Source organism: Canis lupus, chromosome 13 (genome assembly GCF_048164855.1).
Source record: "Canis lupus baileyi chromosome 13, mCanLup2.hap1, whole genome shotgun sequence".
Classification (NCBI taxonomy): domain Eukaryota; kingdom Metazoa; phylum Chordata; class Mammalia; order Carnivora; family Canidae; genus Canis; species Canis lupus.
In genome coordinates, this window is record NC_132850.1 from 20992589 (window position 1) to 21014880 (window position 22292).

Consider the following 22292-nt stretch of genomic DNA (forward strand, 5'->3'; position numbering starts at 1 on the left):
TTTATTGTTTTATTTCATTTTTTTTAAGATTTATTTATTTATTCATGAGAGACACAGACTGAGAGAGGCAGAGACACAGGCAGAGGGAGAAGCAGGCTCCTGCATGGACGTGCCTGCATCCCGACGTGGGACTCGATCCTGAATCCTGGGACCAGGACCTGAGCCACCCAGGCACCCCTGATTTATTGTTTTAGGTGAAAACACAAGTAGACCACGTCCGCTTCCCGTTCTAGGCCCCCTGGTGACCCCGGGGCCAGACGCCACGATCCCTGAGAAGTGGTCTATGGCAGGATGGGGAGCTCAGAAGAGGCTGTCCCCGGCCCCACCCCTCCAGGCGCAGAGCCACGGGCCTTCCCCCCGGGGACACTCGGCCTCTGGGGGCCTGGGTCGTCCTGTGTTGTGGGGGCCTGCTGTGCGCATTGTGGGGTGCCCCCAGCATCAGGCACCAATATCACCCTTCCCTCCTTTGTAAGGATCAAAACCAAGATGTGGCTTTGCCAAGTGCCCTCGTGGGGAGAGGGCAGAGGGCACCTGCTGAGGCCGCTGCCCCCCCCACACACACACACACCTGCAGGAGGGCTTGCAGAGCCGGCTCCGGCTGCTCGGCTGGGCCCAACCCAGGGCAAACCCATTAGGACAGCAGCCTACCGTGTCTGTCCACCCCCCCCCCATGCTGTGCAAAGACACAGGGTGCTGACTGACACTGACGTCGCCTGATGTTGGGGCAGGAACCTGGAAGTACTGCAAAAGCTCATCTGCTCTGAGCTTTCCTACATCCACATTTTCAGGATTTCAGCTAATGTAAAAGTGACATGAGGCCTGGGGCTGACATGACCATTCGGTCCTCTGATTTCATATTCACTCTCGCTCCGTTGCTTACAGTACTTTTTTTTTTTTTTTTTTTGCATAGGTTTCTGGAGTGTTTCTACAGAGTGAGACTCTGAACTTCGCCGCTGCACTGGTTTTCAGCAAACCATTGCCCCTTCTCTCCTACCCTTGGTTTCCTCTTGATGCCTCCCAGACCTGACCTGTTTGCTTTCTGATAGGCTTATGTCATCCCTACACCTCACAGGCTCATTCTTCCATTTGAAGTTGGGCTTACTTCTAACCTAAAAGTGTTTCTGCTCTCTGATCCTACATATGTACTTGTCTCCGTGCACTTTACAGTGCGTCTGGAGATAATGTCCAACATCTGAATTTAAATGAATTGGTATTTGTATTTACTCATCAACATTTTAAAAAGTATTTTAGGGATCCCTGGGTGGTGCAGCGGTTTAGCGCCTGCCTTTGGCCCAGGGCGCAATCCTGGAGACCCGGGATCGAATCCCACATCGGGCTCCCGGTGCATGGAGCCTGCTTCTCCCTCTGCCTATGTCTCTGCCTCTCTCTCTCTGTGTGTGACTATCATAAATTAAAAAAAAAAAAAAAAGTATTTTATTTACCTTTAAACATTTCTTGAAGCTGTTGACTCTTTTCTTGTAAATATTAAGAAATTATTTCAGATCATTAGGGAGAATGGTGCAGAAAGGAAGAGCATGGACTTTGGAATCAAACGCATGTGGTTTCAACATTCAGCTCTGCAACCTAGTAGCTCTGGGAGCTTGGCCCAATACTTAACTTCTTCACACCTTTTTTTTTTTTTTTTTTTTAATCTGTGGAATGATGATACTACACGATTCTTAGGATTGTTAGGAAGACTAAATCAGATTATGTATGTAAAATGCCCAGCAGAGCACCTGGCTCATGGTAAATTCTCAATAAATGATGGTAGTTATGTTAAGCAAGGCTATCTTGAAGTCCTTTTCTGCCTCGAGAAAGAAACAGAAACTGTGTTTTGCTGAGCGTTCATCTTATATTGTCTGCTGAAAGGTTTGGTAGTAAGACGGTATTTAAGTGTTTGCCAAAATAATTAAGAGCCTTCTGGTAGAAAGTAAATTGTGTGCCTGGGGAAGAGCTAGTGGGAGAAGAATAAGCCCTTCTGAATTCCATACAGGCCTAGTCTGTTTGACCCCTTCAGTCTTACAAGAAGCAAAATTGAAGGTTAAATATGTCCAACGGGATGTTTCTTTCCCCCCCTCAGAAATGCACATTATACTTGTAAAAGCTCCTTCGTTCTCTGGAACCCATTAAACAATTTCAAAAGAAAAGTTCTTTGTCGAGGTCACTGTCCTAAGGCAAGTTGAACCAAGGTTGCCTTTCTTCATGACCTTGTGCTCAAGTTCAGATTTTTCAAATATTTTTATTATTTTTATGTCATGCTACTTTTTCTTAACAAAACTCTGAGCCAGATGAGTGTGAACATAAACATAGGGCCTCTTTGTTTTATTTAAGGCAAGGATTCTTTCCCAGAAGCCAGAGAGGCTATGGTGAAGAGGAATTTTTTGGTATATGTGAAATAAAGGAAAATATAAATTCTGACTTTGCTAATCTGCATGTTTAATAATAATAATAATAATAATAATAAAAAGAAGCAGCTGTTCCATCTTGTTTCTTAGCCAAGATTTAGCAGCAGTGGTAGGAATTAAAAATTCCTCATACTCAAGCCGAATAGTCTGCGATGCATTTTCTGGCAGAGAAAAGAATCACATAAATTACATACGCTTAAATCTTGAAAGGTAGATTAGAATATCTTATTCTTGATATTTGTCATTGTTGCTTTTTTTTTTTTAAACTTATCTGAAATTCCCATTTTGTTGTAACTTGCATCACTTCTTAGCCTTCTTTCTCCAAAGAATACTATTTCCGGGGCGCCTGGGTGGTTCATCAGTTAAGCATCCAACTCTTGATTTCCATGTAGGTCATCTTAGCGCTTGAGATCCAGCCCTGTGTCTAGAGTCAAGAGTCAAGATTCTCTCTCTCTCTCTCCTTCTGCTCTTCCTCCTTTCCCCCCTCACGCATGCGCAGCGTTCTTCTCTCTCTCTCTCTCCAAAAAAAATTACTATTTCCTTCAGTGTTATGACTTCTGTTACAGGATTGTTGATTTTTGTCTCCTCTCAGAGCTTTTCCAGCTCTGCTTATACTTTCTTGTCGCAGCAGAGGTCTCCTAGCTCGTCGAGGATGACAAGTCTGGTTGGCTTCATCCTCCAAGACACTGCTCGTCCGCCCTCTCTCAACAGTGTGAGCGCCCCGCTGCTCCTCTTTCCCTTCTCTTCCTTGGGTTGGGTTGGTGATCTCCCCATCTTCCTTCGCACCCCCAACCACGGCCTACAGCTCAGCCTACCTCCTCAGACAGGCTGCCTTTTCTCTCTTGTCCCCGATGTCAGAGGAAGAGGTGGTGGTTCTCCAACCCCTTGCAACAAATGTCTACTCCGAAGGTACCTTTGGTTCAGTTTTTCAGCATTCTCCATTACATTTTCTTGCTCTTCAATCTCTCCGTCTCGACAGCTTTCCTATTGCAAAACTGCTGTGTACTCTGTATCTTAAAAAGCTGGCAAGACTTCACCGCCTTTTGTAATAGGTAATCGAGGTGGCCCCCCAGCATCTCTTCCTCTTTCCCAGCAGCCTAGGCCTTTGTGTGGTTTTGGGGATGGAGTACTGGAGCCGGTCGAGGCCTTCCGGCCCTGCTTTGGGTGGGGTGGGGGTCGTGTGACCTAAACCTATCCTCTCAGAGTGAATCTCTGAATGCTGGGGGATGCGGACACAGAAACATGCTTACCTGTTCTGGAAGGTTCTGTGTGCCTACATGAGGCTCACAGTTGATACAGTCGTTTTTGCTGGTAGGAAGCCTCCCTGAGGATGATTCGACACAGAGAGGACGGAGAAGTGGAGCTGGAGCTCTCAACAAAGCACTTGGGAAGTTTGTCTGCAGGCAGGATCTTTTCATTTCGGGAGCCAATGAATTCCCATTGTTGTTTATTCCATTTTGAGATAGACTCTCTGCTGCTTGTAATCAGGACTTCCAACTGATTGTAGTGGTTTAAAACCATGTCCACAAATTCTTTGATCATCGGGTGGAATTTCATTCCCCTCCCCTGGAGCAAGTGCTGGAGTTAGTGTCTTGCTTCTAGAAAATAGAGCAGAGTGTAGGATTCTAAGTAGACTTCTTTCTCTCTCATCCCTCTCACCCCCTTCTATTTCTGTCTCTGCCTCCCTCTCTCACCACTTGCTCTGGGGAAGCCAGCTGCCATGTCAGGAGGACACTCAAGGGCCTTGAGGGGGCCACAGGGTGAAGAACAGCCAACAGCTCGGAGAATTGGAGCCCTCTCCCAGCAAAACCACGAGTGAGCTCGCAAGGAGTTTCTACAGTCTTGTTAAGCCCGGAGAAGCCCAGCTGATGCTTTGCACCCTCGTGGGAGACTCTGAGCCTCTCCCCATGGTCATCAGAGAGTCCCAACCGCTGGATCACTTACTGTTTTTCAATCTTTACCCTCTCTGACCTCTTGGTTACAGGACAACATTGAGTAAGTATAGGATTGTGTGCGCATGTACAGAATGGAATCTTCTAAGGTCACATTTCTGAAGTTTCCCATAAATGTTAACTTCTCTCTTAAGACGTTGTTCTGATGAGAATCAATTCTTAAAGTCACAATCACAAGGAAACGTATTGCTTCTCTCCCAAAATTTCACTGTGAGGAATACAGTACACTAGAGGATGTACGAAATAATTTTTTATTATCTCATTTGTGATAAGAAACACCAGCCACTTTCAGGAAAGTAAAATATAAATATTCCAGTTTTTTTTAAATATTCCAATTTTTAACAGAGTTTTGTTTTGTTTTGTGTTTTGCTGCAGATTACATAAAAATAAATGTGTATTTATCCACCAAATTTCAAGGAAAACTTTTAGAATTTGTAATAGGGCTTATCGAAGAATTTTGATTCTTTCCTCCGTTCAGAAAAAGTCTAAGTAAATTAGTCTAATTTGGGATTTAAAAATTAGTATTTGGATCTATAGTTTATTTCAGATGTAGTTAAACTAGACATCCATATGTATTTTGGTCCCTGACCAAAGCTCCAGAGAAAAATCTCATAAAAGTTTCCACTTAAAACACCATTCATGTACATACACGTTTGTATACATATATACATACATACATGTATATATCCATCTATTACATACATATATATAATGCTTTTGGGGAAAGTGATGTAAAGAACATTAACAGCATTTTGGAAACAATGCACAATTGCTGTAATTGGTAGCCACTTGATTATTTATGGCATTTGCCTGCCAGGATTTTTCTGTAATGGTCCCATATGGGAATGAAAGTCATTTGTAAAATGAAACTTCCCTTGTAAAAGAAAATTAAAAAAAACTGTCATGTTTCTGCATCTCTCACCTCGTAAGAAAAGTGTCGAGCTATAGGCAAAAGGTTAATACCTTTAAAAAAAAAGCTCCTATAAATTCTGTATTTATATGTTTATAAGGAAAGCTGACTTGGATTTACTTTAAACATTATTGGCCTACCCCATTCCATAAAGGATTATGGGAATACCCAATTCCCATTCCTAATTCTTAAATAATGCCATGTGTTAAAAGACTCAAGTTTTTCATTTATTTGTCCCTGCGTTCACTTCAACAGAAGACTTGACGTGCTGAAGCAGAGCCGAACCCACCGGCCTGTCAAGGGCTGGGTATGAGCTCACCTCTGTGTTTTCATGGACTTGCCAAACTATCAAGTCCTCTGTGGCAGGGCAGTGGGCTACCCTGGAGCGATTTTCGTCTCCTGTCCAAAATCAGCTGTGAAATCTTAAATGGGGAAGAGCCAAAGTGCACACACCATCGGCGGCTCTTCAAGCCGACAGCATGGGGAGCAACCCCAATAACAATAACCCTTTGCTGCAAATCCCTTGCATGTCAAACATTTCTTCTGGTCCAAACAACAGCCTTTTTAAGGTCGGTATCTTTCTTTCCATTCTTCAGATGAGTAAAGTGAGCCTCGCGGAAAATGAGTAACCTGTCCCCCAGCCACGTAGTAAGTGGCAGAGCTTGGCCTCGGGTCCAGGCTGGACCAAGCCTCACACTTTTTGCTACCAAGTAGGGCCTTTAACCAAGAAGAGCAGGAAAGTACTTCGGCCCATGGTGCTAGGGACCAAGAGCTCCGGGGGTGCACGTCTTCTCCAGGCACAGCAAGGGGGACCCCTGCAGAGGGCAGGTGAGCTCCAGGCCCCGTGTGGCTGGGATCAGGCCATGACACGAGGTGGCACCGCGGATGAGCCGGTTGCGGGGACCCGGGGCGCGGGCGGCCATGGGGTAGGAGCTGGGTGGACCCCGAGGAAGCCTAGGCACTGAGAAGGCCTCTCCCCATTCCTGGAGCTCAGGCTTCCAGATGTGGGGGGGCCCTTAGCTCCGAAACAACACGCTTGGATTGGGGCACAACCAAGTTTGACCCATGACCTTTCTGGGGCCCAAGGGTGGCCTAGATGCCCTACGCGGGGTGCAAACGAGGCTCGGGGCCTTCCCTCCACCTCCATCCACCTGAGGAAACCGGTGAGTTATTTAACCTTTTCGAGCTTAATTTCCTTCTAGGTCTAGCCCCGATCACCCAGACCTTTGACCCTAACCCCCGTGGCTCTACTAGCCGCAATGATGTATTACCGCCCTATGTTATTTTGGCAGGACAGGTGTTCGCAGGTAGTTAGGTGCCCGATAGTTGCAGGTAACATCTCCCGAGTGGAGCCGCGCAGCACCCAGGGCAGCAGAGCGGGCCTCCAAGAGCCCCCCGCGCCCTGCAGGTCCAGGGACACCCTTCTGTGCCCAGGCCGCCCCTCAAGGTCTGCTGTGCCACAGTCTGAGGGGGGCCTTCCGGCTCAGCCCCCGAGGACATGCCGTCCCCGACCATGGGTGTCACCTCACTTGCCTTCCTGACACCTGCTCGGGGCGTGGGTCCCCCCTCGGGGCCTGCTGAAAATCCACGGGTAATCAGACCTTCACCAGGGGATCCACTGAGATGTTAGCAGTGTTTGCTTTGATCAGAAGTGTAACTGCCTTGGGCCCAGGCCGTGACCCTGGGGGCCTGGGATCGAGTCCCCCATCGGGGCCCCGCAGGGGGCCTGCTTCTCCCTCTGCCTGGGCTCTGCTTCTTTCTCTCTCTGGGTCTCTCAGGAACAAATAAAATCTTAACAAAAGAAAAGAAGTGTAACTATTCATTTCTCTATCTCCGCTCTCTCTACCATGAATATTACTTACATTATGTTTTGCAAGAATGATGCTTCCCGCCTTCGCTCCCGTGACTCTGCAGGCATAAGGTGCGGCCGCCTCTCGGTCTTCTGGCTGCCTGCTCCCGAGACACGGGCCCCAGAGCTACACCTTGGAGATCCTGTCGGAGAGCGTGTTGGTTTTTTCTTCCTCACAGCATGTATCTCGTTGCCCATTATTTTTTTTAAATTTATTTTTCAAAAGATTTTATTTGTTTATTTGAGATAGCGCGGACGGGTGAGAAGCAGGGGCAGGGGGCGGCAGCAGCGGGCCACCCCACCCCGGCGGGGAGCCTGATGCGGGGCTCCATCCCAGGGCCCCAGGGCCTTGACTTGAGCCCGAGGCAGACGCCTAACCGAGGGAGCCACCCCGGCCTCCACACTGCCCATTGTAAAACGGTGCTAACTTCTCTTACGACGTGAGATCTGCGGGATTATGCAGTTCTGTTTTGTTTTTTTAATTAAAAAAATTTTTTTTATTGGAGTTCAATTTGCCAACATGTAGCATAACACCCAGTGCTCATCCCATCAAGTGCCCCCCTCAGTGCCCGTCACCCAGTCACCCCCACCCCCCACCCACCTCCCCTTCCACCACCCCTTGTTCGTTTCCCAGAGTTAGGAGTCTCTCATGGTCTGTCTCCCTCTCTGATATTTCCCACTGATTTTCTCTCCTTTCCCCTTTATTCCCTTTCACTAATTTTTATATTCCCCAAATGAATGAGACCATATGTTTTTCTTTTTCCGATTGACTTAGTTCACTCAGCATAATACCCTCCATCCAGCTCCATCCACGTCGAAGCAAATGGTGGGTATTTGTCATTTCTAATAGCTGAGGAATATCCCAGTGTATACAGAGACCACAGCTTCTCTATCCATCATCTGTCGATGGACACCGAGGCTCCTTCCACAGTCTGGCTATTGTGGACATTGCTGCTAGAAACATTGGGGTGCAGGTGTCCCTGCGTTTCACTGCATCTGTATCTTTGGGGTAAATCCCCAGCAGTGCAACTGCTGGGTCCTGGGGCAGATCTATTTTTAACTCTTTGAGGAACCTCCACATAGTTTCCCACAGTGGATGCACCAGGTCACATTCCCACCAACAGTGCAGAGGGTTCCCCCTTCCCCACATCCTCTCCAACATTTGCTGTTTCCTGCCTTGTTAATGTTCCCCATTCTCACTGGGGTGAGGTGGGATCTCATGGTGGTTTGGATTTGTATTTCCCTGAGGGCCAGTGATGCGGAGCATTGTCTCATGTGCATGTTGGCCATGTCTAGGTCTTCCTCGGTGAGATTTCTGCAGTTTTGTTAACGAAGATCAACCTGAACTGTAGGTCCTTTGGACGAAGATCACACAGCTATGCACACGGCAGCGGTGGAACAGGAGGGATGAAACTGGGAAGGGAGGTGAGGGGTGGATAGACCACGTGGGGCTTTGAATGCCACGTTAAGAAATAGGGACTCGGTTCAAATCTTATCTCCTAAAGAAAACACACACACACACACAACTCTTATCTCCTCCAGAAAATACTAAAATATATTTCATCTATTGCTTAAAGATTCATTTTGAACTTGGAACCGCTTATGAGGTTTCTAAATCAGTAATTGGGATTCATAAAAATTTACTTAAATAATTTGCTTTATGTAGTGCCACAGAAAATGCTGTGAGCTCTTTAGGTGTTAGATGGCTATAATGCCTTTCTTGTAAAAATCCTGAGTTTGATTAATGTCATTACTTAACCTAGTGTTTTTAAAGCACCTGCTATACGCGAGGTATTTTTGCTAGGCTTTGGGGGAAACAGCATGTAAAGAAAATTTCTCTTCTCCAAAGGCTTTATGGTTTAGTTACAAGAGTCTAGACATTCATAAAACCCTGCAACAAAGAGCATAATGTGAGACATATTATAGCACGGGAACCTGGGAGCCCGGGGGGAGCGGGCCCTGATACAAGGAAGTGAGGACAGACTTTTCTTTTGAAGGCATTGGGGAGGAAGGTGGGCGGGGAAGTGGGGTGTCATTGATGTGTTATCCGGCCAGTCACCTCTGGGAAATGGGAGCTTAGTCCTCTGGGGACACCAGGAAATGACATGGACACGACCCCACAGTCATTCCACTCAAGTCGCACAGGAGATGAGGTGCTTTTTCACCAGTGTTATGGACTGGATGTTGTGTTCTCCAAAATTCCCATGTTGAAATCTTAATCCCTTATGTGCTGGTATTGGGACATGGGGCCCCAGGAGGTAATTAGGTTTTGATGAGGTCATGACAGGATTAGTGTCCTTATAGGAAAAAGACGCCAGAGTGCTTGGTATCTCTGTCCCCATGTCCTGTGAGGACACAGCAAGAGTCAACTGACTCCAACCAGGAAGAGAGCCTCACTGGGAACCAAAGCAGCTGGCCTCTTGATTCTGGACTTCCCAGCCTCCCAAACCATGAGCAATAAATCTCTGGGCTTCCGCCGCCTAGTCCAGGCTATTCTATCACGGGGAGCTGAGCACATTAAAAGGACCAACTGCTTTCCATCAGTCTTGGAGCAGGGGGCTCTCTGGAAGGGGTTCTTTCTTTAGCGCTTCTGGCCCACCGAGCATGGGCAGGGCAGCCGGCTCCAGGTTTGGAGGAGGTTCTCAGCCAAAGACATGCAGCTTTTATTTTTATTTTTTTTAAAGATTTTATTTATTTATTCATGAGAGACACACACAGAGAGAGAGAGAGAGAGAGGGGCGCAGAGACACAGGCAGAGGGAGAAGCAGGTTCCATGCAAGGAGCCTGATGTGGGACTCGATCCTGGGTCTCCAGGATCACACCCCGGGCTGCAGGTGGCACTAAACCGCTGCGCCACCGGGGCTGCCCAGACATGCAGCTTTTAGCAGTTGAAAGTCCACCTGCAAACCCTGCAGGTAAAGCTGGAGGTGTCTGGGTGAGAATTAGCAGCATCTTCTAGAAGGTGAATCCTAGAAGGGACGTGAAAGTCTTCATACTTCGGGGAGGATGAAGTCTTTCAACTGAGCCTTAAAGAGGTAGGATGCCAACAGACAGGAAGGGACAAGCCATGCCAAACACACGGGAAAGCTGGAGCCTAAACCAGGAGAAGGCAAAGTTTGGGATACTTTAGGTAACGAATACGATTTCTGTAATTCTATTTTATTTGTTTTCCTCCTTGACAATATTTAATCCTTGGGTTTTCTGTCTAAAAAATTGCTTGTACCTTAATTTAAAAATAGTCTATTGCTAAGAAGTGCTAACCATCATCTGGGCTTTCAGTGAGTGAGAATCACAGATCACCACCACAAATATAATAACAATAATGAAAAAATAGTTTGAAATATTGCAAAATCACCAAAATGTGGCACAGAGACATGAAGAGAGCAAATGCTGCAGGAAACACAGTGCTGATTCGGCTGCTGAAAGCAGGGTTGCCACAGAACCTCAACTTGTAAAAGCCTTGAGCGCTACAAAGCGTGATAAATGAGGTATGCCTGTATCTAGATTGTTTTCAAACTTTATTCTAAGGAATATTCATTTAATCAAGAAGTATGTATCCTGTACAACATGAAGATGAGCAAGACAGATCAAACGCAGTTTAGTAGGAGATGCTACGGAAGGTCAGTCTGCAACAGTTGACCAGGCCTCCGCCCCTGGGAGAACAGGTGATGCTGCAAGCCCCTGGCGGGCAGGGCACTGCCTTCTTTACAGTCAAACCCCCTGTAAGCGTCAGACGGCCTGGCCCGTAGGAGATCCTGGGTGACACTGGCCAAGTCACAGGAGACTGCGCCTAAGCTGGGTGTGAATGGCGTAAGAGGAGAAGGTGAGTTGAGGTTTTGTAGGAGTATCATGGTGATGAGCAGCACTTTCTTCCTCTACAGCTTTCTGCATATCCTGACACATGAGGCTTATTACCCAGATATTTTCTTCTGTGATATCTTTAGCTTAAGGTGAAATATATTTCATTTCCTTGGAATGTGGTCGGCTAAGACCACCCCTCCCTTCTTGCATCATAATATACCAAGAGAAGCTTCTCTTTAAATTCTAGAAACCAATTTTATTTACTGTATAAATGTCTTCACCTCGGGTGGCTTCACCGAAACACCCGCCCAGGCCTCTGGCTTTCTCTTGAATTGCATTTCTGTCAGCAATTAACATGTGTAATGTTTTATCTTGCTAAGTTTTGCATCTCATTAAAACAGTTCATGAATCACTTTTTATGGTTTCCATGTAGGCTGTGGAATGAGCTCATTTGCATATAGATCCGTGTCCCTGCCAAATTTAGGAGACCACCTTTGGAATGTATCTGTTTTCTTGCTAAGACCCCCCCCCCTTTCTAATATTACCTCCATCTCCACCTCCTTTTCCTTTTAATAATTTTTTTCCATCACCAAACCACCAGCAGGCATTTCCCTCAGGGCCACTTTCACAAGGCCAACAGACTTTTATGACTGTAAAAGCCGCTGTGTGAAGAGCAGCAGACTAGGAAGCTGCGCTAGGGGTGTGTTGTGGGCAGTGGGCTGAGCTCATTCATTAGCCGGGGCACCCACTCCCCAGGCTCCGTCCAGCTCCATCAGAATCCCAGGCTGTTTCGGTGATGGAATGTCTCCTGACAACCGGCTGGCTCTGAAAATGGTAGGCCTGCTAATGCCAAGGGTCTGCTCCGGTATTTCTGAAACTGGCTTCCAAGGAACATTAGAGAGTTTTGCCAAATAAAACGGTTTTGTGGTCAAATAAGTTTGGGAAACCTTTCATATTCTTTCTCTTGGAAAATTTATAAAATATATTAGCATATTACAGGTTCCTAACCCTATTTAACCATAAAGACCTTTCACAAAGAACCTATGAACAACTCACAGGTTACTGATGTTCTAAGGAATATTATTTGGGAAAGATGGATCCATATCGTTTCTACAGAGTTTATTTCCTGGATTTATCAGATAAGAGGAAATGAACAGCTTTTCTTTAGTTCTTGATATGTATGTCCCCAAATACCTTCAAATAATACATTTACTTATGCTTGTTTTTCTCTGACAAGCTTTGCCTTGATTATCAATATGGTTCACACTGTGTTACTGATTCATAGATGAAGATCACCTGATATGTTCTTAGTTAAATTCGTTTAACACAGTAGTTCTCAAAGTGTGGTCCTAGACCAGAAGCTGCAACATCATCTGAGAACTTGTTAAAAATACTGCTTTTCAGGTCCCACACCTACTTACTTAGAAACTCTGGGGGAGGTCTAGGAATCTGTGTTTTAGTGAGCCTTCCAGTTGATTCTGACGCACAGTGAAGTTTGAGGACTATCAGTTTAACACAGTTTAAGACATTTGCTTTCAGCTCAGGAGGGGCAACAGGGACTAAATTTATCCTCCTATCTGAAACAACTGAAAAACTGGACAAAATGTATGAAACAATGGTTCTCAGATGTGGGACATCAGGCAGCTCAGGATAGTCGTCCTTGAGAAACCAAAAACAAATGAAATAACCCCTACCACTGCTCCAGCTTAGCACCTAAAGAGAGTTTCTAGGTTGAAGTCACAGAAAGAAGATCCAGAGAGCTGCAGAGGGTTCCCCTCAAGTCCTATGCTGATTGCTGATTAGAGCTTGAGCATGCGGAAGCCACCTGAGGGAAAGATCTTCCCAAATGGAGCAGAGAAAACAATCCCAACAGCTCACACGGGACTGGGGTAGGTCGTGCTCCCACCATCCAGAGGAAGAACCTTCTAATTCACCGAGCGCTGGTAGTACCCAGAGGGCAAAGTTGTCTCTCGAGTAAGGCTGCTCTGGTCCTGACTAATAAAACTTAAAAGTCTTGAAAGGATCCAACTACTTCCAAATAACATAACTATGTCCCAGAACAACATTCTAGAATATTGATAGCAGAACTTAACAAGGACTGGCATCTAAAACAATCCATAATAAAGAGAAATAAACCAATAGAAACAGGTCCCGGGGCAATGGGGTGGCTCAGTTGGTTAAGTGTCCAACTCTTGATTTCAATTCAGGTCATGATCTCAGGGTTGTGAGATTGAGCCTCATGGCAGCTCTGCACTAGGGATGGAACCTGCTTAAGATTCTCTCTCTCCCTAACCCTTCACTCTAAAGAAGAAAAAGAAGAAGAAGATCTAGAAGTGACACAGTAAAATCAGTAAATAAGGACATGAAAACAGTTATAGCTGTATTCCATAGGTTCATATGATAAGGTAGAGAAATGCTTGAGCCTGTAGAGACATGGAAAACAGTAAAAAGGCCCAAATTGAACTTTGAGAAATTAAAGATACACTAAGATGAAAACTGCAATGTATTAGACTCAACAGAATAAAAAAATTACATAAAGAGAGCAATGGAAATGATCCAAAATGAAACTCAGGAAAAAAAAAAAAAAGACTGAAAAAAAATGAGTAGAGCATTAGCGAACCGTGGGGCAATGTCACATGACTTGATACATATGCTTAGAGTTCCTGAAGGAGAGGGACAGTGAGGATATTTGAAAAATAATGACCAGACATTTTCCAAATTTCATGAAGATTATAAATCTACAAATCCAAGAAATTCAGTAGAGTCTAAGAACAAGAAATTTGAAAACAATACCAAGGTATATCATAATCAAATTGCTTAAAACCAGGATAATGATATGAGAAGCTGTTGGGGAAAAATGCCACAGAATATGTGGAGGAGGTTTGGGGGCAGTGGACACAAGGATCAAAACGACAGCAGATGTCTTGTGGGAAACCATGTGAGCCACGGGACAGTGGGGCAATATCGCAAAATGCCTTTCGAAAATGAAGGTTAAATAAAAAGTTTCTTTCAGGCATACACAAGCTAAAAGAATTCATCACACCAACAGACTGAACCAACATCAATTTTTAAAAGCAGTCCTTCAGGCAGAAGGAAAATGATATTAGAAAGAAATCTAGAGGTACTGAAGGATAGGGAACACTGGAAATAGAACACAGATAAACAAATATAAAACCACCCACCCACTGCTTGGCTTTTTTTAAATAATCTGCTTAAGGGACGCCTGGGTGGCTCAGCAGTTGAGCATCTGTCTTCAGCCCAGGGTGTGATCCTGGGGTCCCGGGATCAAGTCCCATGTCAGGCTCCCTACATGGAGCCTGCTCCTCCGTCTGCCTGTGTCTCTGCCTCTCTCTCTATGTCTCTCATGAATAAATAAATACAATCTTTAAAAAAAATCTGCTTTAAAGATCAATGTTTAACAGAAAAAAATGCAACATACACAATGCACTGTAGGGTTTATAATGTATAAATCCAATGTCAGATGTATGACAATAATAGCACAATGACCTGGAGGTAGGAAAATGGAGTGTGCTATTGTGAGGTTTTCATACTCTCTGTGAAGTGGTATATTATCCCTGGAAGTTGACTGTAATAGATTAAGGATGTACACTATAAACCCTAAAGCAGCCACTAAAACAAAATAAAATAGTTACAGCTAACGAGCCACCCAAGGAAATAAAATGCAATTACAAAAATATTCAACCCAAAAGAGAGCAAAAAGATATTAAAAAGAGAGAACAAATAACAGATGGGGCAAAGAAAAAACAAACTGCAAGATGATGGATTTAAAACCAACCGTATCAGTAAATACTTGGACATGTAAACAAGAATTTTTTTTTTTCCTATAGTCTTAGGCAAATAAACGAGCTTTATCTCCTATCGGCATTAGGTTTCTCTCAAAAACTCGTGCAGTGAAAGATTAGAAAGTTGAACTAATCGTGGTTGTAACAGCAAAATGATCTTGGCAGTGAATCTTATTTGAGCTTCGGCACAGAGAGGCGTCCAACAGGTTCAGCCAAGAGACACGAGCTGAAGGCACTTGGCATTTCTTGCTTCGCAGAGATTTAGGTAACTCAGGTTGCTGGAGGGTAACAGCCCAGGCGTGGAGGCTCCGAAGGGATTTCTTGCTCACAGGGCTGGGGCTTAGGAATGCTATTCAAGGACTTTCTTTTGTTCCCCAGGAACCTCTCAGGCCTTCTGAGCCAACCCTGTGGTTGGGCGCTGGAGTCTGCTCCCTGCTCTGATGGCACCTGCTGCTCTTCGGGCCAGGGGCTGCCTCCTTCCCAGCACTTCTTCATCCTCCAGACCCATTCACTTCATTCATTCCTGTTCACCCTTTAGAGCTTAATTCAAAAGCACCCCACTACTCGCCTAACCCCCGTCCCAGATTCTTACCACATTTAAAATCACAGACAGTGGGGTAGGATTATTGGGATGGTAGAGAGGGAAGAAAAAATAACATCTGTATTTTTCACTCCCTCGGATTAAAACAGTCCAATCTCTGGTTGCCACTTGGTGCCTCCCAGCCACCCCCCTGCTCCTCGACCTTTTAAGAAGTTCCTGAACTTTATTGTGCGGGTGGGTGGTAATCAGTGGAGGGAACACTTGAAAAACAGGTAAGCCTAGAGGAGCCAGGATGGAGAAGAGAGGAAGCAGAGGTCATGTAGAAGCGGACTTGGGCAAAGGGAGCAGGCACAGGAAATGAGGGAGGACAGCAGGGAGGTGGAGGGGGTGGGAGGACTTTGGTGAGCACTGGCTGGCAGCCAGGCCCGGGGATGACATGAGACAGGTGGGATACTGGGAGCGACAGGAGAAGGACACCAGCATATCAAGGTGTGTGTCTGTGGCCGGGAGTTGAATCCCTTTGACTGTCACTGAGAGGCACCGTTAAGGATAGAAATTGCTGTTAGTGGAACTTGGGTCACAGAGGGTGGGCCACACGGGCCGCCCCAGTGGGCAGTGCCTCGGTGTCTGGCTGCCACTGTCCGTGCCCCTCCGTTTGGCAAGGCAACCCCCGCATCTTCTGAGCACCGACTCTCTTCCCTGCTCTCAGCCCACAGGCTCCTCCAGGTGAGCGTGGGATGCAGGCCTGCCCATCAGGGCAGCACGAGCCCCGGCCAGGATGGGTGCAGGCAGCGCGGGGAGTCCTCTCTGAGCCGGTGACAGTCCCGCCCAGGATGTCTGCCTGCAGAAGAGAAACAGTTCTGTTACTACTGGATTTGAACACGGGAATGGGAACTGAAATATAGGTGAACTGGCTGAAGGAAGGAGATGCGCGGCCTAGAAAACACCTGGAGCCCCTGCAGCAGCCCCTGCCTCAACTAACCCTCAGCTTTTTAACTACATGAACCAATAAACACCTTCTTCTTCTTCTCCTTTTTTTTTTTTTTTTTTTGTTATTTTTTTAATGGCACTGTGAGTTGGCATTTTGGCCACTTGGAACTGAAAAAGTTCTAAATTATACAGCGTTCAACTCCTATGTGCGCTACATTGGATGGGGCCTGTCTCTGTGACGACTCTGCCGAGGGGCGGGGTGAGGGCCTCTTTGGTGCTCTGCTGTGCCCCTACCACCTTGTGTACTGTCTGCAATTTTGTTGGGTAAATGCGTGCATATTTGGGATTGGTTGTTGTCTGTCTCCCAGCTAGATGTAAGTTCTCTGAAGGCTAATATCTCTCTATATATGAAAATCTATCTCAGATGCTCAAGCACAGAGCCACCCAGGTCTCCTATTTCTAGATTATTTTAAGTTGTCACTTATCAATGACCAAGAAGTGAATATCCAGGAAAGGCCCTAAAAAGTCCACGAGTAGTTCCAATCCCCCTCACTGGAGTCATGCAAGCACTGAATCCATTCCACGACCAGAAAGAAAAGTTTCCATCATTTCCTCTCCCTGTTTAAGTATTATATATGATTCAACAAAGAAAACAATTTTCTGGAAAAGACTTGGATGGTGCGAGTTCCCTGAACCATCTTTAGTAGTGGGGAGAAAAGGTTGAGATTCCAGGAAAATGTGGTTTTATCCGGGCCATCTTTCTTGTCGGGACGAGGCTGGTGAGCAGGCTTCGGAAATGAGGGGACGCATTCCTTTTCTCCAGCAAGAGCAGACCAAAGCCAGACCAAGCCTCAGAAACAAAGAATAAACGGAAAGCAAAACAGCACTTTCCTTTGCTAATCTCTGATCCTCTTCTCGCATCTGTTCCTTCTCCTCCGCCCTCTGTAGGTGAAATGACCCATTAAGTTCATGCAGAGGAATCTCCGATTTCTTAGGTTGATTTTATCAATTAATTAATACATGATGTTGTTGGAAATTGTGGGCGTTGACTCGCATTATAATGAGCTCTAGAGAATACAAAAAATGTCAAAACAGTGACTTTCGTTGTAATGAAGTCATGGTTAGAAAACAAGTCTGAAGGGGCAGCTGGGTGGCTCAGTCGGTTAGGCGTCTGCCTTCAGCGCAGGTCATGATCCCAGGGTACTGGGATCGGGTCCCAGTCAGGCTCCCCGCTCAGCGGAGAGGCTGCTTCTCCCTCTCCCTCTGCTGCTCCACCTGCTTGTGCTCGCTTGCTCTCTGTCACATAAATAAATAAAATCTAAAAAAATAAAAGAAAACAGGTCTAAAAGAAACAATTAACATTCACTGTGTGGTGAGTTAACATGAAAGACTGAGCTCAGAGAGGGGGAAATGTTTACTTCTTTATGTTAAGTCTGGAGCAAGGATTTGAGAATTTATACAACATGGGAAGAAGTGAGTGCTTCTTTGACATCAGGACGAAAGAAATGTGTGCCTTTCAGCCACCATCCAGCTTGACTCTCCCCTCTACAGGAAACAATTATGAAACTATAAGGTAAATTCTTTTTAGAGAGAGACATGAAAAAGTATTTGCTGTACAATAGGAAGAGTGTGCTGTGATCAGAGCAATAGCCCGCTGATGTTGCATGTGTTCTGCTGTGAATATTTATACGTCCACGCTGTGGACTCTTGACAATGCTATTTATTATAAGAGGATTCCATTTGTGCTATTTCAGTGATAAAGTGTCAACCATTTAAATAGTACTCATCCCCTGAATATGCATATTCTGATGTAGATCCTTAATAGCTAGGACACCAGAGTCCCGAGCATTTGTTTGTACCAGATACATCACAGGTGCTCATCAAGTGTTGAAATAAAATGATAAAATGCTGATTTGTTTCAGCAAGCATGTATTTTAAAGTTTCTCTAAATTCTCATCTGGAATTTTTGCCAAGAGTAACCTGATGTGAATTAATGTGGTTAGACCTTCCCAGTGATGAACATAGAGATCCTGCAGATGTCTGGAGCTCATTTACTAGCCTTCTGAATCTGACACTTAAGCACTCTTTAACTTATATTATCATTATAATAGCTTTGGGTGCCAAAAGTACTTAGTAGTTCTTCCCATGCTTCATACATAGGAAAGATTGTTTCTCTGTGGGTCACACCTTCAAAGCAAGTTTTGCAAATTAAAGAGGAAAAACATCTGATCAAGTGTTTTGTTTTTAATCACCAACTACTACTTTAAAATGTGAATCCATGCGATAAACATGGAGGAATTAGGATAGTTTGTTACTCAATGATCAGTTCTTACTAAAACGAGTCTTTGAGATGTTTTTTTAGCGAGTCTGGATAATGCTAGAACATTCCTCTTAAGCTTACAGTGGCTCAGGACGTTTGCTGGCCCTGATTTTAAGCATACAGATTAAAGGTGTGAGGACGTTGAGGTATGCGGCTGATTATGTTTTCCAAAGACGGTCACCACAATACACCAACTCCTACCATGTGATGTTGATACTAGTCCTACTAAGATGTGGCCTCTCTTTCCTCCCCTTGAATCTGATGGGCTTGCGACTGTGGTAGAAATGGCCCTATGTGGTTTCCAAAGCTTAGGCATAAACAGCAAGACAGCTCCTACCTTGCACTTTTGGGTCACTTGATCTTGAGACCCAACCACCATGTGTGAAGAAGCCCAGATCACGGACTGAGGCTGTGGGTGGGTGTTCAGACCACAACTTTGGCTGACATTCCTGCCAATGGCCAAAATCCATGACTATATGAATAAAGAAACCTTAAAAATGGGGTGCCTGGGTGGGCTCAGTCATTTAAGTGTCTGCCTTGGACTCAGATCGTGATCCCAGGACCCTGGGATCCAGCCCTGCATCAGGCTCCCTGCTCAGTGGGGAGTCTGTTTCTCCCTCTCCCTTCATTATTGCTCTCTCTCACTCACTCTTTCCCTCAAATAAATAAATGAATAAAACCTTAAAAAAAAAAAACCAAAAACCTTCAAGATGACTTCAGTACCAAAAACTGTCAGACTGCATGAGAAAAAATACTCCAAGAGAGAATTACCCCTCTGAGCCAAGGAAACCTTCAGACTTGCGTCAATAACAATAAAACGTTGCTGTTTTAAGGGACTAAGCTCTAGGGGTACACATTGTGCAACAAAGATAAGTAGAACAAGATAAAATGAGGTTCTCTTCAATTCCCTCAGTGGTCTTTGGAGGAATAAGAATTCACGGCATTCCCTCCACCTGGGAAGTTTCCTGATGACATAGCAGCAGACAACGGACAGAGAAGTCAAACTGGTCTCCCAATCGTGTAGCGATCTGTGATCATCTTATCTCTCAGTGCAGTCAAGCCTATTGGGAAAACTACAGAAGCCTGACAAAATTAGAGGGGTATTTTTTTTAATAACTAGCAAATAGAAAAAACCAACTACAAAGAATATGAAAAATAGAGTATCATTTTCGTTTTTTTTTTTTTTCTTGGTACCTAACCGAGCTCATTGAGGGCATAGGTTTTCTTTGATTGTTTTTCCTCATACTGTACCCTCAAAGCCTGGAATCATGCCTAGCAGGGAGGCTCACTAAAAATGCATTGAATGAATGAATGAATATGAACACATTGGAGAGAGTGGGCATCAAAATTTATTTCTGGGACGTAGAATTATGGATGATTTTCTTCTTGTTTTCCCTAAACTCTCTACCATGATCATGGATTACTCACAGATTCTGTGAAGGTTTGAATTAATTAGTTGGCTTATTTTATGGTCTTTTTGTAATCTATTTAACTCAGCTGGGATTCATTTGTCTGCCAATTTAAAAACATGGGGCCATCACTTTATGCCAAGAAAGGCCCTGAGAGCAAGTGTCTTGCCACCAAATTTAGGATGGAAAAGAGATTTCAGTCTGCGTGCCAGCTCTGATGGACAGTAGCGGAGGGACCCCCTGGAGAAGGATCCTTGGTAACGATGATGCCTCATCCCTTAGCAGTATCTGCTGTGGATCAGGTTAGAGGAGGGGGTGTCATGGCCTGCGGACAGCTGACTTGGCCAATGACTATCTTCATCTGTCTTGTGTCGAGTGCTACTGGTTTAAACTCACCATGGGGTGGGTTTAAGATGTGATCATTGAATAATCCTGGAAGACGTCCACATTCTCATCCCTGGATTTGGGGTAACAGTGTTGACTGAGCTGAGAAGTAAAATGATCACGCGTGGCAACATAATTGGGTGGTCTGGTTAGACTTCTCTTTCCATAAGTTGTTGCTTTGTGAATACATGATGTCCCCGGGGCAAAGGGGAGTCAGGGGCTGTCGGAGCAAATTACCAGCCAGCTGACCTTAAGGTGGGAGGGACCCTGGGTTACCCAGGTGGGCCCAGTGAATCAGAAGGGTCTTTAAAAGTGGAGGAAGGAGGCAGGAGAGCGATAGTTGTTCTGAGAACCAGAGAGCTGGTCGTCGGAAGGACTCTGGTCCAGTTGGTGACTTTGAAGGTGGGGAAGGGTGCCGGGAGGAAGGTGGACTCTAGAAGCTGGAAGAGGCACGGTGAAGGTTGTGTCCTCGGGCCCCAGGGAGCCGTGGGCCCTGCCAGCACCTTGCTCCCAGCCCCCTGCATCCACGTCGTCCTTCTAACCACAGGGAGGAAAACGAACATTCCCTCCACTTCTCTGAGTTCACGGCTGAGCCCCCTTGTACTTAAAGACACATGAACGAGAGAGGCAGAACCCAGAAGCTTGTTACCAGGAATACCTCATGGGCACAGGGAGACGCCCAGGGAAGATGAACAATTCGAAGACGTAGCTTTGATTTGGGACTAACTACCACCAGAACAGGGAAAGGAAGGGCAAACATATACCCCTTAGGGGATAGTAAGTGATTTTTGCGAGAGACAAGTGGGCCCCCAGAAGAAGAGCTGGAAGGTATGATGGTTGTGACAAAGTCTGTCTGGGTGTGGGGGTGACCCCCATCTCCTCTGCAGCGAGGAGTCCGTCTTCCCTGGTTAATGAAACCCCAGGGAAGGGGATTCCTAACAATCGCATTCCTTTTGCAGGAAGGGGAGATGGGGGGAGCTCAGAGAAAGCCCCTCCCTACATCTGCTCTTCTTCAAGTGGTTACAGCTCAAAATGACCAGTATGCCAAACCGGATCGTTTTGGGGACGCATACTCCTTTATCTTTCTTAACCTGCAGAACTGTAAGGTAATAAATTTGTGTTAAGTTAGTTGTAATTTGTTACAGCTGCAATGGAAAAGTACAATATGGGTTATCCTACCTCTAAAGAAGAAACTGCTATTCCACAGCTCCCTCCCCGAATGCTGACCCATTGGGTTTTTTTTTTTTTTTACTCACTTTAAAATTCATGGCCAGTTTCTTCTAACATTTTGAGGCTCCAGTCTCTCTCAACCATGTTATATTGTGCGAGAAGCAAGCAGGTCTTCTCATGGCTGATAAATGGTCTAATTTCCCTTTATCTCAAATAATTTTTCCATCCGGCAAGACCACATTCATCGGACAATTATAGAACAAAAAAATAAAGCATTTGAAGTTGGATTGCCATAAGAAAGGGAGAGATTAATATTAGAATTCTTGATTATGTCTTTGGGGAAAAACTATAATCACTGAATATTGGATTTAACAAAAAGTCCCCGCTTATTGGGGTGCCTGGTTGGCTCAACTGGTAGAGCACGTGACTCTTGCTCTCAGGGTCGTGAGTTCAAACCACATAATGGGGTAGAGATTACTTAAAAATGAAATCTTAAGAAAGTTACTGCTCATTGAGAAGTAATTGTTTCATATATTCATATTGCTTCATACACATTATCTTGTTTAATCTTTAGACCAACTTTCAAAGGGAGGGACTTTTGTTTCTATTTTATCAATGAGGATATCAAAGGTCAGTCTAGGCATTAACTGGTTCAAGTTCAAGTAGACCTGTGTAGAGGTTCCCTTGATGGGTCCGATAACATCTTCCTTTGTTTGTTTGTTTTTTAACATCTTTCTTTGTGATAAGATATTCCCTATGGCCTCCTCTCAAAGCCTTTGTTTAAGGACAGTGTACACATTTGGAGGAGTTACACGCAG

At 45.2% G+C, this 22292-nt stretch overlaps 1 protein-coding gene across 5 annotated transcripts in view; it reads left to right on the top strand.

The window, feature by feature from the left end:
• The window catches only part of ZDHHC17 (zDHHC palmitoyltransferase 17), a 189731-nt gene that overhangs the window by 108646 nt on the left and 58793 nt on the right, over positions 1-22292 (top strand). For 2 of the 5 annotated variants that reach the window (XR_012005673.1, XM_072772851.1), the window contains one exon: positions 911-5271. The exons of 2 other annotated variants lie outside the window; for them this stretch is intronic. Coding sequence is in view for 2 of the 3 variants with exons in the window: in XM_072772851.1 (XP_072628952.1) it covers positions 911-944 (34 nt within the window). In the remaining variant the exon portion in view is untranslated. Of the gene's footprint in view, positions 1-910; positions 5272-15970; positions 16288-22292 lie in introns of those variants that run through there. One more of the 5 variants, XM_072772849.1, reaches the window with a different exon arrangement.